The sequence below is a fragment of the Pungitius pungitius genome, chromosome 4, assembly GCF_949316345.1.
Source record: "Pungitius pungitius chromosome 4, fPunPun2.1, whole genome shotgun sequence".
NCBI lineage: Eukaryota > Metazoa > Chordata > Actinopteri > Perciformes > Gasterosteidae > Pungitius > Pungitius pungitius.
Window position 1 is genome coordinate 19,051,322 of NC_084903.1, and position 19,120 is coordinate 19,070,441.

Consider the following 19,120-nt stretch of genomic DNA (forward strand, 5'->3'; position numbering starts at 1 on the left):
AATCTACTGTATGATGTGAATCCATTTGTGGTCCCCAGGTGTGACAAACAAAAGGTTTGGATGTGTTGGTTCCAGATCTGTTTAAATGGCTTTGTTCTATTTCCCATCGAGATTGGGTGCACTGGGATTGTGGGATTGAGGTGCCAAGCGAGTAATTTTGCTGCATACACTCTGCAGAGAGTATAATTGCAGACCTTAAAAACAACCATCCTGCTTTGGCAGGGGTGAAAAGATGGGAGATGGAAGCGGGAATTGTTTGTCATGTACACAAACGTGTGGTGTGTGTGTGTGTGTGTGTGTGTGTGTGTGTGTGTGTGTGTGTGTGTGGACAAGCACTATTGCATTTTAGAATGAGATGTTTTAACACATATGCATTAGTATTTTCATAGATTCATGCATTATTGTAAAGAAATAGTGTGAAAAGAAACGTCCCCTTTGTTTCATTAAAACAAACCTCATCATGGCAGAGTGTATTTATGAGGTAGCATAAAATGCACTATATTTTAGGGAACATATTCTATTTTATGTTGGTGATTTCCAAGTGTTTTTGTATTGGCCTGGGGGCCTGTGTGAATGAGTAATAGACACAGTAATGGCTCCATCCTCGCCTGACTACATTTTTTTTTTTTTTCCTCCTGCCTTGCAATACAAAAGAAAACACCAAAAAAGATAAATAACAGGAACCCAATTACTCTGGCATCACCTTATTCAGGAATGTATGTTTACATTATCAAGATGTACCACTATTCTGCATGACAAAACCTTGCAACCGAAACAAATGGCATTTACATTCCCTCTGGGTTGTAGTAGGTGCACGGTCCTATTCATTTAGCCAGTTTGCCTCCTGAAGTAATGGGAGGCCCTGACCTAGAGCCTCTCTGTCAGCCCATTAGTGAGCGTGGAGAGCATTGCATCGGCGCCTCCGCTGTGCTGCTACTCGCACACAGCCTCGTAGAATCAACACAAACAAGCACCAGAACGCTGCCGCCTCTGCTCACACACACACACACACACACGCACACGATGAAGCTGGGGCATTGATTTTATAATGATGCCCAGGCTGCTTCCAGCCATGGAGGAACTGAAGATGGCTGAGCTGAGCTCTTGGTGTGTGGAGGGTTTTTCTGGACGGGGGCCCTGCCTGGTGGCCGGGACCAGTCCGAAAGGAGAGGCGAGGCTACAGACGTGTGCAGCCGGTGGATCCGGAGCATGTAGAACATGGAGAGGAAGCCGTGCCCAACTTCACAAAAGCACCCGGAGCCAAGCGTCCCTCCTCAGCACACACAGACCTGCAACTGCCAATCAAAGCAGCCGCGGGCGCTGCCACTGCCTTGTGTGCATAAATTAGCATGTATTTGCATAGGAATCCACTCGTTTAGCAGACCCACTTGGCTCTCCCCCCAAATGGCATTTTCCCTCTCTCCCTCCCTCTTTCTCTCACTTTTCCTCTCCTTATCCTTTTTACAAGTGCCGATAAGTGCAGGAAAATAGTATGTTAACCCTTTTCATGCCAAACCTCTCTTGACACAAATTACATGTGCGCATATGCTTGTTTGTTTGGGGTCTGCAAATGAGCTAAATTAACCAACAAGAATGAAAAAACAAACACAAATCACTACGTACCACACCACGGTTCCTTTTTTACTTAATATTGCTCTACAGTTTGTGGGTTGATCTGAGAGTTCTGTCTTTGCCGTTACCAACGCCTTTAAGACGACTTGCACTTGAACGTTTTACCACAGCTCACATGTCACATAGCATTCACCCATACGGCAACATCAAAGCCTTGTTTTTACGCACTTCTGCCTCAACAGCACGCAGAGCGGCGGCACATGCATGCCCTTCTAAATTACAGCTCAGGAGAAGGAAAAAAGAAAGTTACTGATCAGCAATGGTTACAAGGGAGGTGAGCAGCAGAGGAAGACAATGAGATAGCATGCACCATGAAGAGCCAATCAGGATACTATACAGCCGGCCTGGTAGGGATGAATAAGTAAGGAATTTAAGAGGGATAGACGTTGCACACACATTTTGGAATGCAGTAGTTGACCAGGATTGGGTTTTCAGAGTTAACCTGAAGCCGCACATACAGTATGAGGCTGAAGAAGGACTTTGTTGTACTTTTGCTCTCATCTAGTAAATGATTGGTCTGTGGTCCTTAAAGCTGGCTATGAATGGAAAGTTCTTTACCAACACTCCACAGCTGATTGGTAACAATGGATGAAGCGCTCAAACACAGTCCTCGATTAATTCGTCTTCTTTGCATTTAGTTGGGTAGTCTTGACTATAGAATAGGTGAGATTTTGCTAACTCTGGGTAAACTTACACCCCACTTTCGAGATCAGTACTGCACATGTGTAACTCTCAAAAGAGATAAGATAAAAGAGAGATGGCTGACTCGTTAGCTACGTCCCTCATTGATTAGGGACACAGCAATCGTTTTGTTCTAAAGCGAAATCTCTTGCTTTATATTTCGGCCTCCATGTTATCATGACAGAGCAACCACACAGCTCTTTCCCTTTTAAAAGGTTTGAGGCCTCACCTACTGTATAGATTAGCTTGAAGTTAAATACTTGTGTGTCCATGAAGCTAATTTGCGCCTTCCACATGGACTCTTCCACCTCGGTGCTGACTTTCTTCAACACAAAAACACCTGTGCACACAATTATGAATATTGCATGACAAATGCATGCATAAAGGTAAACGTGCATGTTTGTATTAATTAATGAATTAACCGCACATTTACATGTTAGCATGAGGTCAATGTGTGGTCAGTTGTGGGTCCCTTAAATTGGTCTCACTTGGTGTGTGTGAAAATCCAAAAGTGTTTCTAAGTGTGTTTATTCCTGGAGGAATTCTGGAAAACTCGAGATTAGTCTGTGTATTTGTGTGTGTGTGTGTGTGCTTGATTCTGCATCCGACCGCTCTAACCTCAGCAGGTTGTGCGGTCGCTCGGGGAGCCGTTGTCCCGTTTCACCTGTGTTTCTTGCCTTTCCTCATATCAAATATGAGTCACACACCCCCAAAGAAACACACACACACACACCCAAAGGGCTTAGACCGCCCTGTCTTATCCCATTTCCACAGCGCCTTTGATCCCCAACCCACCCAAAAATACGTTGGCCCCATTGCAGTGTTAACTTCCTGCCAATGCTATTTAAGCTTCCTCGTCTGCCTCGAGCAACCGCGGCGCTGGCGCTCGCCGCGGCGGTCCGCTAATGACAACGCTGCAAGAAGAGCATGCTGGGAGGGGGGAAGGGGGGGGGGGGGGGGGCTGTCGGACAACAGAAGCAGGACAAAAAGCCAGAGGAGCATCGCGAGATGAGGGTGGCTCATTATTGGCTTGGAAGGGTTAATGTTCACAAACGGCTGTGAAGGACCCCCTCCCCCAATGCTGTGCTTATTATGAGAGCTAATGATGTCAGCTTGTTGATTAGCCTAAATGGAGGACTAACAGAAGTGCGTGAGCGTAATTAATGACTGAAGGGGACCTTAACGAAGACAAGAACACACCACTGTGGTCCCGGGTGTTCCCGGGTTAAGTGCGTCCTCAGACAACATCGCGGGGCACCTCATCAGCTGGCCATGTTATTCTCGTGCCGTCCCATGCCATGCCAGGCCATGCCAGGCCATGACACCCACTCCAGCACCCAGACAGGCAAGCCTTTGTGGCCCGGGCCTAATTAGCTGTCACAGCAGGTGGAGCAGGGACCAGGGACACTCTGTGGTCTGCTCCCTGACAGCACGGTGTCCCCCGCAGAGCCCCCCCCCCCCCCCCCGGACACTGACCGCACATGGACGTGTGTGTGTATTGGGGGGGAGGGGCGGGGGCCTTGAGTTTGATAGAGACAAAAAAGACGCAGAGACGGACAGAAAAAGGCTTATTCTGTGGTAAATGTGAGTAGAAAAAGATATAGTTTGGGAGTATGCATATGTGTCATGTGTCTCCAACAGCTTTAGACAGAGACGGTCAGCATTCACCATCTGTGTGCACTGCATTGTACGTTTAGGTCATTATGCAGACAAGATAAAGGATGAACAATATATAAATAGTATTCAGTAATAATATTCAGGAGTCTTTCATGGAAAGTAAGACAAAAGAAAACTACGGTGTCATCCTCACATATTTACAGGTTGCAGCCGATGTGTGTGTGATTTCAACGCATGTGAATTACATGAAGCCGGTGCCCCCCCCCGACACTGAAGGCGCAAAAGGTCAATAACCGATTCCAGGTGCTAAGAGTGTATCTCCGGGCAGATGTCATCCAGGCGTCCTATTCCTCAACAGCTGTCCGTTTAAACTGGTCCTCTTGAATCATCAGACCCCTCCCCGCACCTTGCTGCGTTTGCCCCTCTTCTCTTGCTTTGGTCCACGTGTGTGCAGGGGTGGATACGGTGCATTCCGATGCCCCCATCAGTTCGCCAGGGCCCGCGTGAGCTGCATTAACGCTGCTTCATCGATAGCTACGCCCCCACACTCGCACACACTCGCACTGTGGCCTCATACTCTCCCTTGGTTTAATCTATTACCATTTTTATGCGCCTCAAATATTCTGGCCGTGTTAACCAATGCATCATTATGAGGCGTGTAACTGCAAAAGCGAAAAGATTTATAGGCTTACATAAATTATGTGATACGATAGTGTGAGTTTTATGAGTTGCAACTTTGCAAATATTCTTTTAAATAATAACAATAAAGCAATGAAATTCCCTGCGTCGGTGGGAGATGTAAAAAAAACAACTCCTCTCTAACAACTGTTATAGCCTGCCATTAACTGCACATATATACCAAGCAAATCATACGATAGCTTTTCTTTACAATCATCTTACACAGCTGATGGGTTCATTTGTGGCTTTTAAGCATCAGGCTTTTCTCCCTCCTCGCATATATCTATTTGCATCATTTCCATCTACGTCGTACTTGTGCTCTTTTAATGTATCTCAAATCATTTCTATTGAGCATACTCATCCATGGTGATGGCAAACACTCTAACCAGGCGTGCAAGAACATACACAATGATGTATAGTGCATTTGCAATGTAATATGTTTTACACGCGGTCACTATACATCACCTCTGATGTTGTGTGAGTAGGTCTATTTGATCCCATTCGGCAGATGGATCCAATTGTCCGGGCTGATATTGGGCTGTGACAGAAAGCAATTTAATGGCAGGCTCATTGATGATGATGAGTTCTGTTCCATTGCACTTGAGATCCAGTGCAATTTCAAAAGCAAATTCAGCCATTCATCTTCCAAATAATTGTGGCACTTTATCAATTGCTCCCAGTCTTTTATCTATCACTTCGATTGATGTGATCATTTTCTGAACAGTCCTCTGTGATAACAGCGTCTTGGAGCACACTTGCAAGGTGTGTTGTTTTTGTATGTGTGTGTTTCCTCGCATGTGTCTCGAGGCATTCTCTGCACGTGTGTGAGTTAGTGTGTGTGTGTGTGGCTTTACACATCTGTTTGTAAGTATGCATATGCCTCCATATGCACAGTTATCCACTTTCTGCATTCCTTTATGTAGTAACAGTTGTCGCATACTGTTGAAGTTGGAACATTCTTTTGAATTAACATAACTAATTATGGCACCTGTTTGACTTTACACTTGGTTCTGCCATGTTAAGGCCTTCTTCACATGCACCTGCTACAATGGAGAGAGCTTTCAGAGTGGCGACACCCTCTCTCAGGTAAACAGAAGCAGCATCCTGACAGTGCTTATGCCTGTGTGCTTCTGTGACCTGATCTGATCATCGGAGGCTAATGTGCTGGTAGATGGCTTCATTTAATTCGGTTATGTATTTGTATTCGAATGTTTGTATGACTGCGATGGAAAAAGCAAGTGTGTACGTGTGTGTGATCACAATGTCGCTGGCTGTTTGTGCTGTGCACGCTCTGTTGAGTTTAATATGTGTGTGCACGTACGCTACATGATCCCCGGCCTTGCACTTCTGTCAGTATAGGCTGTGTTTTTCTATTTTGATTTGTGTTTTTGTGTTATTAATTTCATAAAATCTATGTGTAGTCTATGGAAGAACAAGATCTTTTTACTTTTTCCTATGTGTATTTTGTATTTTACACTATTGATTATATACATTTTAAATGTTTTATTAACCATAATAAACGTGACTTTACTAATGATTAAAGAAATTAAAAACTATTCTAGTCTCAATATGTACACAACAAAAATAAGCACAAACCTGTATTTGACCAAAGATAAACCTTTTATCAACAATATGCTGTTCATGTAGACGTCTGCCTCTGGCACCATTTTTTCATTTTAAACAATACTGCTTTATTTACATGTAATACTTATCACAAGAAATGTAGTTGATTATGTGCATCCCGAGGGCTAAACAAAAGCTTAAGAAAATAATTTCCAACTTCATAAAACTTTTTGGAATGCCGGCTTTTACAGCTGAAAAAAACTAACCCTGCATATAGCATGATGGAAAAAAAGTGCTATAATGAAATGGAAGCGCTGTCGCATTTTGCAGGAACAGAATTAACATTTTAGTTATCGTTTTTACAATGCTGCCATCTGTATTGGACCATAATGATGATTGAATATGCATAAACATTGCATATTCACTTTATAGATGGCAGGCTCTGCCATACCCGCCGCCCCCTCCTGGCTGCCCGTTTGTCGTATCCTCTCTTTCATTCGTGAGCGTTTTGGAGGTGCTTTTTGACTATTTTGAGTGTGTTCGTGTGTGCTCTGGGTCTCTAGTGCTCTAGTTTTTGGGGGATTTTGTCGCTGCCCATTGCAAAAGCGAGTCCAGCTTCCTTCGCTCTGCTGACTGCTCACAGCTCACTCGTCTCCTCAGCATTTCGGTGTGTGTAAAGCCGGCCCGGCCGGCACACCAGAGGAGCAGGAGAGGATGCACCATCATAAATCTGACGGATGCATGGTGTGTCGTTATCCTCCACTTATTATCCTTCTCCCTCTTTACACTGTGAGCCACTTCAGCGGGCTCTCCCCCGTCTGGCTCCGAAACATTTGTACGGGGGGGCCTCGCAGGGTGACGGATGCTCCTGGGGAGGGACCGGGTTATTGTTGAGACTCCTGCGCTGACATTTTTGTCAGAGTTTGAGTCTTGGCATTTAAGCTTCTGTGTCGGGGGTTAATGCAAGCAATGTTTGCTTCTACTATCAAGTGTTTGTTTTGTTTTTGCAAAGATCTCATGCAAACACATGTTCACTTTGCAAAAGGAATGTAATCACTTTTACAATGCAAACGATTCATGGAGTTGCTGCAAAATGAAAAGCAGACGTCAGAGGAAAGACCTCTTTTCTCCCCGTTCCCGGAGCTTCTTGTATTCATTACTCAATCCTTTCTGTCTTCACCTAATGCTCGCTGGTCCTTTCTGGCTCATTATTCCGCCACTTCCTTCATTTTCTTTCCTTTTTCCAATGCACAGCTATGTACCACACACATTGCCAGACACACACGCGTTCATTAACACACAGCACAGGTATAGCGTCCCTGTGGTCAGGTGAAAGAGAGAAGGAAGACAGGGAAAGAAAGAGCAGACATCCGCCTCACAAGACCAGACCTCATAAAACGCCCTGTCACTTTGACTAATTTGTTAGTCCGGTGTCACTGTGTCAACTTGTCAACCCTCCCCGCTGATACACCTCTACCCCGACTCCCCCTCTCCTTTCCATCCACCCTCATATTCACGGAAAGACGAGGAAGGGAGATTAGGAAGGGAAAAAGGGAGCAATAATTGTAATATAGTGCAACGGCCATTGTGTAATCTACACAGCAATCCACATACGGTCAGAGGAAGAATAACGTTTTTATGGAGAAGATGAAAACATGATAGCTTGATTTCTCATCCCTTTTTCTGGCTTTGTTCCGCCTCTGTCCCACCTCTAGAGGACTGTTGGGCACCGGTAGAGTGAAGGTACATTTAGGATGGGAGAAGAGGGCTATAACGGCTACACTACCTGAGACTATATTAAGTTTGACTGGGCCAAGAAGGCTAGAGTTGTATATATAATTTGATCAAAGGCTCAATTGGGCCCCCTCCGAGAATGAAAGAGCCAGTTCTGGATTTATAGTGGAATTAGAAGCCTAAATACAGTTCCAGGGGGGACCAAATCCCAGACAAATAATGGAGAAAAAAAATGTTTTCCTTCTGATGCTACACACCAGGGTCACTGCATTAAGTACAACATTTGAGTACTTTCCAATAGTTAGTACCTATGCTGAGGCCCTATATGGTACCATCACAGCTCCAACAATAACTTTGAAAAGATGTTTCTTACTTTCTGACTGTAACAAATAAAAAGTGCAGTACGATACTGTTGCTGACATTTTAACATTAGATTTGATGTTTTTTACAAATGTGACCTCATGAGCTTGTACTGAACCCCGATGCTGGTGTCGGGTTTGCTGCCTTCCAAGCTACTAGCTATTTATTTTTTTTGCCGTTGTTAACCTAGCCCCGGTATCCACTCCTCAAATAGGAGCTCAGGCTCAGAGCTAAAAATACACCAGCAGCCACCCTCTGCCGAGCTGTCAGCGCCCCTTCTCCCTCTCCGTCACAGTGGGGCAGACACAGCCCTCCTGCATGTGTTGTTGGGGGAGACAGGCAACGTGCGATCATAGCAGCTCTAACTCATCTCCTCTAACAGACACGGCAGGCCCGACCTCTCCTGACTTGCCGGCCTCACGGGGAGGCTGCCGTGAACTTGCACACCAATTTGGGAGAAAGACTCCTGCTGCGATGGCCCCATTTCTCTTCCCACACAGAAGGGAGGTGCAGGATGTCCTGGCGTGTGAGCGATGGGTGATGGGAGCAGTAATTTGGGCAGGTACAGTACAGGCTGTCCGTGGTTCCGGTAGCTTGCTTGCCAGTTAGATGGGCCTAAAGTGAGATCATTTTTTTTACACAGTACAACCTAAATTCCTCAGGTTTATAAAGGATCCAATTTGGACAAGTGTACAATTCCCAAAAAGTTTTTCTTCCTGTAGTTTTCTTTAAATTGGGTTGGTGTGATACACTTTGGAAAAAAATCTTTAAAGTAAGTATTGACCAAAAGTCAATTTCGTCCAATGAAATATCAGCACTCTTAATTCCCTGAAGCTCCAACGTTACCGATGATAATGGCAGAGGTCGGGGCACTAATTTGGGAAACGGCATTCATGAAATAGAACTGAACTCAGGTGAACTTCTCACTATACGTCACAACACTCATATCAGGAGTTCTCAGCAGTCAGGAGCTCTGCGCAATGTTTCAACGCGGCCCATAATTGAAGTAGATCCGTAGCTGCGATGAGCCACGCGTTGAGCACAAACATGAGTGTGACTGTTTTAGTCTAATTGGACATTGACGAGTCAAGAGAAGAGTTATTTGTTTTGGAAGAGAATACTCTAAGGAAAGTCGTGTCAACATAATTATTTTGGAGAGTTGTGAGTTTATACACAGCTCAAACAGAGCAATGCTCAATCACATTTTTGGCAGTAGTACCTGTGTTGTTGCATCTAAATGCAGCCAAGACTAAATTAGTCAATCTGTATCAATTTTCTCAGTACTGCAAATTGACGGAAATTAAATTGAGATGACAATTTAACATCTTATGTGTTCTACATTCAAGGTAATTACATTGTTTGAAATATTGTTGAATACAGGAAGCACTTTTTTGATGATGCTTTTGGTGACTATTTGTTCACATGTTTATATATCTAGTCAGAGGACTGCAGCAAACAGCATAAATAATCACAGTTGATTAAAATGGCCCCAACATTGAGAACTCTTCCTTACATAAAAAATGACATGGATCGAGAATAAAAACATGACTTTTCAAATCAGTAGTATAATTTCTTTTGTCCAATTCAACTCCAATCAAAAGGAGGGTTTTCACTCTCAATACTGCTAGTCATTTAAAAAGAAAAAAATTAAGGAGTTACAGCCACAGAGACTTAAAAGTGGAAGAAGATATAGTACTCACACATCTCCTATTGTTGTCAGAGAACATTATTTATGTATTTAAGGGTCTGGTTTCCCCTTTGGTGGCTTTGCGAGTGGAGATATTCACAAAGCTAGGTCAAAGGCCAGCTATGTACTTGTGTCTCTCTTTCTCTCCTCTGCGCCGTTATCAATCAGACAGACTTGCCAAAGATGGATGGACTGAAATGCATTCATACTCAAACACACATACGCTCTGATACTTACACATAGTCCCTTACTGAATAAATGTAAGCCCCGTTCCTTGGCTTTACAGCCCTTTGTGACTTCTGCTGACTTTTAGTCATCGTAACTTAATGAAAAATATAGATTTGCTCATAGATATTAAAGCAAAGAAAATAACAAATGAACAGGAAATAGAGCATGAATGACGGGGGGGGGATAAAGGCGAGCGAAAAAAAAAGCAGAGACGTAAAACGGGCGAGATGCGTAGAAAGAGAGATGGGCTCTCTAAGTGTAGCAGCACACCAGCACAGAGCTGTGAGTTCCCAGGCAGGACAGCATGAGCTGCCTATTTGTCAGCATTGATCAACCCATTAAGGGGCTGTGGTGGGAAGCATATTGGTTTTGGAGGCCAAAGGGGCAGAGAGAGACAAAGATAAAGCAAGACGGGGGGTTGTTGAACTCCTTTCAGCCTCAGCAGCCACACGTCTATCGGATGAAAAACCCTGTAGTCCTGCTCTCCAATGTCTACGCAGTTCATTTCGCGGCGCCCAACGGGAAGGCAGCACCGCCGCCACATGCCATTTGTCTTATGGCCTCTCTGGAGGCTCAGCTGTTAGCGCTATCTTAGCTTTAAGCTACTGCGATGCTAATTAGATGCTAGCTAGCTCCTCAGAGAGAAGGCATGTCACTTGTCCTCTTCCTTAGTGTGCGTGTGTGTGTGTGTGTGAATGTGTGTAGGCAAAGGTTGGGTGGTGTCGTAATAGGGAGGGGTCCTGGCCCTAGGGGAAAGCAGGCTTCCTCATGGCCTGGCCTCTGATGAATTCATATAATTAACTCTGCCTTGATCTGTTGGCTAATCCTGCACTCAGTAATAAGGGATTAAAATGTCACCTAAGCCACCTGCTGTTATTGAGCCCCCCCCCCCCCCCCCCCATGCCTGTGTGTGTGTGAGAGAGAGAGAGAGAGAGAGAGAGAGAGAGAGAGTGAGAGAGAGAGAGAGAGCTGGGGGAGTGGGAGGGGGTTAAGAAAGTTAAGTTAAGTTCAAGATATCTTTGCAGTAAGCGTATGTGATGGAAGGTTATTTCCTCTGTTTGCACATGGAAATGTATGCATGGGAGACTATAAAGAAGCTCAAAGAAGCCGTGTTAGTGTGACTCACAACTCCACATTTGGCATCAAGCTGAAGTCAATAATTTGGCGGGAAGCTGAAGCAGACTTGCTCTTAAAGCTCTTTGTTGCAGTCACTAAAAAGGTACATGAAAGTAGGACATCCTGGAAGGCGGGAATTGAGGAATCTTTTTTTTTTTCTTCCTCCAGTCTCACTACGACCTCTTTGGCCCATGTGAAGAAAAAAAAGAAGAACGAAGGAAGAAAGGAGGGCCCATTGGTTGGCTAACAGCCCACAGACAAACGGCCAGCTTGCCTTCCCTGCCTGCCGGCCTCCTCCGTTTGGTTGCCCGGCAACCACAAGTGTACTTTCGGGCTGTCTAATGACTCTTGTTGCTGCAGTGGCTCAGGGGCTACTAATGAAGCCTCCCGACCAATCACTGTCATTTAAGACCTAGAAGCCAGCTGATCACTGGACAGGGATCTTGGGACTTGGGGCTACTCTGAACCGCTTATGTGAGAAACTTCGTCCCCCAACCTGAGCTGCTGCCAGGACGCACTCCCACTCAAACACACCCACACACACACACACATACAATATGTACACAGAAAACACCTTGAATACAATAATGCTCACGATGCATAACCCTCTCATTACAACGTGTCCTAGAAAAGGTGAAAATGATATCAGAAAGTTACAGTATATATCTTTTTTATTTTTTGTTGTATTTTTTTTAGTCTCCAGCCACAGAAGCAATACGGGTTCTGCACACACCTGTAAAGGCAACAAAACCACTGGGTTACCAAGAGGAAAAATTGTGTTGGTTAAAAAAAGTATATCTTTTTTTGTAAATGATGATCCAATGAGGGCTTAATGCCCTTGAATAGAGTAAGACTGTCCCTGTCTTGCTGTTTTATGCGATACAAAGATGATTATAGTTATGCTTAGGGTCCCTTCAGCCACAAACACCAAAATAATACTTGTTATTACATATTATTATTACATATATGATAGTTTTACACCTGTTTGTCCATTTATATGGAGCTGACTGAGCTTGTTTCAGAATTTGTGCGTGTGTGAGTGCGCGGCTTCATTCCATTGTTTTTTTTTGCGATCCGTCCGTCCTCTCTGTGCGCTCTGTTCTCGTGTCAAAGCACATTGCCAGTCGGGTACATGACATCCCCAAGGTGTCGCCACGTATATGCTTGTCTATACATGTCTCAAGTCTCAGGTCTATATTTGGTCGTGGTCAATGGCTGTCAAGTGATGCGTTGCCTGAGGGCCCGAACACCAACTGTGTCGCCCTTGCTGACGGATCTGAGGGGGCAGTATTGTTCACTGGCACTCACAGGCTGGACCTGTCTGCATGGCCTAGTTAGAAAGATAAGCCTACTGCTGACTGAAGAACAAGTTTAATACATTAAAAACCAAATACAACACACGGGTGTGTAGCCTCAATAGGCCAGGCTCTTCGAGAGTTGCTCATGACACAGAACCTTTTAACAAAAGGTATTATAGAACCGTAGAAAGAGGCGTGTTGAGAGAGGGGAGCGAGGGAGCTTTTATTCACGGCATGCAGTTTTTACACGTTTTTTTTCTTCTTTTTTTTTTCTCACTTTAGCATGCCGACGGTTTTGCTTTCACCTCACTATAAAACAAACAGTTCTTCAAAGGTTGTTTATCGATTCCCCACTGCTAACCTTTCACAAGCTGTTTCACAGCCACGCTGTCGGGTGGCTCTCGGTAGCTTCCAGGAGGAGCAGGTTGGGTCAGCGTGGGGGTTGGCCAGACCGGCGGCTCATTGGTTGTTAGTGGCAAAAAGGGATTGTGGCGAAGGGAGGAGGGCGTGGAGGAAGGGATGGAGGCAAAGAACGAGGGATTGCTGCGGGTCAGGGATGAGCAGTAAATAGCTGGTGACTAGGAGTCTGGAGCCAGCAGGGGGACAGGAAGAGCAAGGGCCAGCCAAAGAGGACCTCTCCCTGCGGGCTGGGAGTGGCTGATGTAATGGCATTAATCTCCAAGTGCCATCTGACACCCAGTGTGGCTCTGTCATTGAAAAGTGCAAATTCTGCTGAACTGTGAGGGGAATTCAGGCTTCTCTAGAGCCAGTGCCCTGGATCAAACACGTTGGCATTGAGAATCGAACGGATTGATATCTTTTACGGTATCATCACTGCTGATTTTTGCCTGAGGCTCCCCACAGCCGAACAAAATCAAGACATTAATGCCAGGAACACTTTGCTTGTCCTCTCCTACTATTTTGCGCTAACCTGGGATTTCCCATCTCTTCCCTCTCTCTCTCTTCCACTACTCTTTTCTCCCTCCAGATGAACCGACCCATCCAGGTAAAGCCAGCCGACAGCGAAGGACGAGGAGGTAATTAACCTTCTCCTGGTCTCCGTTGCAACACCCCCCCCCCCCCCCCTAACACCCCTTAAAACACACACACACACACACACACGCAAACACACAAATACACTGGAGCAGCGTACATGCAATCCTTAATATTCTGCTCTCACTTGAGATACACTGGGAGTTAGGAGAGTAGCTCGTAATATAGGTCACTTGCTTCTATTGACTTCCCATCTGTGCCAGCAGAGGGGCTGTCTCAGGTTCACAGTCACTGGGAGCGGTTCAAAGACAAGACAGGGAGACATGGAGAGGAATAGAAGAGATAGAGGGAACGGTAAAACAAATCCCCTGATCTCCATAGAGCTACGAGGCAATGGAACAGACCCCAACTATAAGATAAGCAAACACACAAACTTATATAACCACCGGGTGGACAAAGACCATTTGACTGGGTGTATAACTTACTAAAGGAAGAGAAGTATCTCAAATTTAACATTATTGCAGGTGGAAACTCTTTGTAGTATTTTTTATTCTAGTTGGAACTCATTTCTGTTTCACTTCTTTAAACTCCACATGTATATTATTATCTACAATAATACCAACTTAGCGACTTCTCAAAATTTCCATTTAGCTTCCTATCTATCCGTTTGCCTAATGTAGAGTACACTAGATTACTTTATTCTATAAATTGAAACATTTACTTCTCCTTTAAAAAAAAAACTTGCCCGTTCAAAGCATTAATCATGACATTAAAATGTAGTGATTGCGCTTTGCCATAGTACTGTTCGTTTGCACAGCCTCCCCCCTCCATCTATAGACTGACTGACAAGGTGATTGACTAGATGATTCCAAAGCCATTTGTGACTAACATCACTGAGGTTGATGCAGATTAAGCCTGTTAAAGATTTACACGGGTGGAATTCGATCTAATTGGACCAGCCTGTGTCTGGCCTGTCTTTGCATTTCAGAGTGGTGATTCAGTCTGCCTAGGTCAGATTAGACTAAGCCACTTTGCTGATTTATGTGGTCAAGTGTGAATCACATGGACCATTTCTAGTGCCTCACAAACGCCCGTGTAGATCAGATTTTTTGTCGCCGGGGAACTTTAATTAATGGCCATCTAAAACAGGCAAAGTTTGACCGACAAGGCATGGGCGAGAGCCAATCAGCATTTTCACCAAGATAAATTGGATCTCTGGAGTTAAAAGGGGAGGATGGATGGGTTCCAATATCAATTACAACCCTTTTTTTTTCTGCAGCAAAGGGAGATGAACCGGCAGTGTGAATGAAATGCAGAGGGCTCTTAGGCTGGCACGGCCTCTACCAGTCTGTCAGATGGACTTTCTATATGGGAGGACAGGATGGGACACCGCACAGAATGAAATAAGACCAAGCAGACAGGCCACAACAGAGATATTGAGCGTTAATGGCAACAGGAAGTCAGCCGACAGGCCGGGGAAGTAAACCACAGTCACGGGCTGACAATGAAATGAGATTTACTATGAAGGCCTGTGGTTAGAGTCAAACAGACAGCCCAGCTAAGTCTGACTAAAGGAGAGAAAGTGGCGAGGGATTCTTCCGTAGAAGGCTGGGGAGCAGTGACGCACCCCCCAAATCCCAGTGGGGTCTCTTGATTGTCAAACCCAGAGCTGCACCAGGACATCCGTACCTCTAGAATGGAGTCACATTTATCACTACCAAGACATCAGCAATTATCTGTCATGGGAACTTGTGCAGAGGTCTAGATTACGTGCCTGTGCAGGCATTAGGGCCCATTACTCCATTCGGAGACTCCAGTAGGTCCTCGCTGTGTCCCCTAAGAGACGACTTGTCTCTGGGGGTATGGGAGTGTCAGGAGGAGAATAAAACCAGGGCTCAGAAAATGACTAGGGGGGGGGGGGCGTGGCGTCACACAAGCCTTCCGCTTGGCTGCCATTGTGGATCACAGAGCTGATTCTCTGGCTGTCTATTACAATGACTCACGTCTTATTCTATTTTTTTCCATGGATTATCAAAAATAAATGAATGGAGCATGGGAGGGGAGCTCCACAGCCCCCGAAAATCTATTTATGTTCCTTGAGTCAGCCGACCTCTTCCACACAAAGTCAGCATTTATTTTGATGTGGTTAACACCACTTATTTTACCGGCCCAATTCTATCAAACCATGATTGTAAGTCCGAGATAGCGGGCCACAATCAAGGCATAAGTCTTCTGCTCACCAGCTCTGTGGCCAGAGACATGCTAATACAGCTCCACTTGAAACCCAAGCAATTTGTTTCAAACCAAAAGAGACCGAAATGAGGAAATGTAGACATTGCTTCTTCTCCCTCTCAATTTTTTTTCCCTCCCTTCCCTCCTCTCTCACCCCATCTCGTTGGTAACACAGTGCAAAGGGAGAGATGGAGCGAGTGATAGTGAGAGAGGTGGGGATTCAGTGCAAGGCCCATGGAGGAATGCGAGAGTGAGGGATTGAAGACAAAAAGAGCGAGAGGGGACGAGACAGCAGGATGAGAAAGTTAACGGAGGGTGATGGAGGCAGCTGAGTGAATCTCAGCAGTAAATCATTTCAGAGCCGCCCCATCCCTATCTCCTCCTCGCCTCGCCAGGAATCTTTTTTTCCCCCTGACCTTGTCTGCCGCTGTGTCTATGAAGAAAAGATGGGGCCAGATTATCTATGATTGGAGATGGCCATTATCTAAACACAATCTTGGAGCCAGGTCCCACTTCTCTAGCCACTGCTGTGAGACTGTAGACCACACTGATGAGAAGAGAGATGACGGGTCAGCCGGCAACACCCTCTCCTTTTATTAGCTTTGATAAGATGGATTCAACACTCTTCCAAAATGCCCAGCGACCTCAATCATCATCCACTTTTTTTTTTTTTTTTTTTTTACAAAGTGTCATTCTCAGTGCATTTGTCCACACAGTCTCCTTACCCTACTTGTTTATTTGCTCCCCATACTTTTGTTTTATTGGCAACTTATAGAGTGCCAGAGGCCCTCCTTGCATTTTATACTCTGCAGCCCCGTGTGTGCCTTTCGTAATGTCTTGTCCAGGCCTTTTTTTTTTGCCTGTCTGGCTGCGGGGAGTCTTTGTAAATGGGTCGCGTTTGTCCTTGCCAACCTGCTGCTCTTCAGATGGGTGACCCCCAGTCTGGGCAGTGAAGAGATTGACGGGACCTTAAGATGTTGCGCACTGTGCTGTCATGCCCCACCCCAGCAGGTAGGGAAGAGTGAGGGCTGCTGGCCACAAGGGAGGGTCTGTCTGGAGACACCTCACGCCCACAGAGGAGCACGCTCTACTTTACATGTAAATGAAGCCAAAGGACCCGTCTGTGCCTCTGGACACGGTCGTGCAAAACTCTTAAGAATTCAGGAAGAACTCGGCAGCGGTTGATAAGCGTGTAAAATAATTACATACAGATGAATGAGGACTCTTGGAAGGGCAAAATAATTCATTGATTTCCAAGAGTGACAAGACCAATGTATTTATTTTAGGTTTTTAAGTGTTTACTGATGCTTCTTAGAGAGGCGCATGTTTGGGTTTTTTAGAGAATTATGTTTTCTGAAGGGCAAAAAAACAAGTTTAAAAATTTAGAGTGAGAAGGCAACAGCCAAAATTCACTGATTTTTCTGTACTGCTTTGTGATCCCTCCCACTTCTCTGGGTAAATTGACGTGACAGCTCTTGTAGTGTAAGTAAAGCATTACAAACACAAAGCCTGCGTGGTCTCAACAGGCTTGATAAATTGACAATTTGAACATTTTTCTCCTCTGATTATTTCATTTCACCACTGTATAATCCACTTTACAACAGGCAGTAGAAAGGTGTAGTGTGTGTTTGCACGTTATTTTGAATGGGATTGGGTCTAATTACTGATGTCAGCTGGATTGGATCTAATGCAAATTGGGATTTTTTTGTAGTTCCGTGATGTTCTGCAAAGGTGATAAGGAAGTGTGTCTGGGTTGAGAAAGGAATACGCTCACACATATAGGTTTGTGTTATCAATGGAACACTGTACTGTACAACAGACAAACTAGTGGATAAAGAATATCCCCTTGATTAAGTAGGTGAATAATTATAAAATGAATCAGTAATACACTTAAATGATGTAGTTTAATCTCCACCAAGGAATATTAGTTATTATTAGAATAATATGAAAGTTCCTCATACTGTTGATTGTGTATCCAACTGTGCAGTTTTTTATTGCCAATGTGACCTCAAAATTAGTTATGAAAAGTAGACAGTCATTATTTGTGAGGTCATGAAACTACATTCCTTAAGAATGTAAGCTATTTCGGTTAATTAGGTGAACCAGGTGTGGCAGCCAATCCGGTGCACCTTCAAACATCACCTTGTATAATAGGAGTTGAAGAGAATTTGGGTAAATTCTATTGAAATGCCGTATTGAACCTCCATCCAACTATTTAGACGCACTTTGTTAATATGCAAAGGAAATGTTCTCGGCATAAGTTTTTGTTGACCAACGGTTGCAAAATACGAGATGATCCAGATCAGAAACTCGTTCTTTTTTCTTAAATTTGTTCTTGGTATTTTTCTGGCACTCTATGAAAGTAATTCATTCTCAATGTTTTTATTATAGATACCTTTCAGTCACCCCTTTGCCATTGCCATTATAGCTAGTAATTGTCCAATTCTTACCTTGCAACATCACCATACAAACACTGCCAGCCCATATTTCCTTTGCCTGTTAAGCCAAATGAACCCTCCAAAATAATACAAATTATTTGTATGTCAATATATACAACTAGGTTTATAATAAATCAATATTATTTAGTGAAATTCAGTCTGGCTAAATTAATCTCTGTGGCATTCTGTGGCATATGTTGCAATTAAATGAAAAAAACAATTCCACAGAGGGGATCCAAAGTGGTGTAACAATGTCTTCTGTTCTCTGAAAGATGCAGACGTTGCATGGCCACAGGACTCACACAACATTATAAATTATATAACAAAAGAATGTTTCTGACGACCTTCATCCCCAAAGTGTTGGTTTTTTCTTCTTCTCTCTCGATAATGTGCTAATTTTTAATATCCAGTATTTTTAAAAGCCTATTCTGAAACCATGTGGCACTGCTTGATTCCAAACAGACTCCTGCCTTTACACAAAAAGAAAGTATATATATATATATATATCCCACACAATATTAAGATGCCGTTCTCTGGATTTATGTACTGTAAATTCGGTCTGTACGCCTACGTGCGTGAGCACGCCTTGTGGCAAGCCTCCCAGGCAGTAACGCACCAGTATCAGGCTTTTTCTAATGAGACAAGAAGAAGCACAACTTCTCTGTTGTGCTGCCTGGAACATTACTCTGCATTTGAAATGCACCCAGCGGCCTAGCAGGCATCATTTATCTTTAGATGCAGCTGTCCATGCTTTCTGAACACTTACCAGTACCAAGCTCCTATGACTGCTACCAGCGGGCAAAAAAGTAATACAATCGCACACAAAAACGTTGTATATATTTGCCACAACACATTAGTTTGGG

General features: G+C 44.3%; 1 protein-coding gene across 14 annotated transcripts in view; it reads left to right on the forward strand.

Annotated features, from left to right (window-relative positions):
• Positions 1 to 19,120, forward strand: part of celf6 (CUGBP Elav-like family member 6) — a 111,785-nt gene that overhangs the window by 60,749 nt on the left and 31,916 nt on the right. For all 14 annotated transcript variants that reach the window (XM_037488393.2, XM_037488384.2, XM_037488376.2 and 11 more), the window contains exon 3: positions 13,583 to 13,631. In XM_037488393.2, coding sequence (XP_037344290.1) covers positions 13,583 to 13,631 — 49 coding nt within the window. The remainder of the gene's footprint in view (positions 1 to 13,582; positions 13,632 to 19,120) is intronic.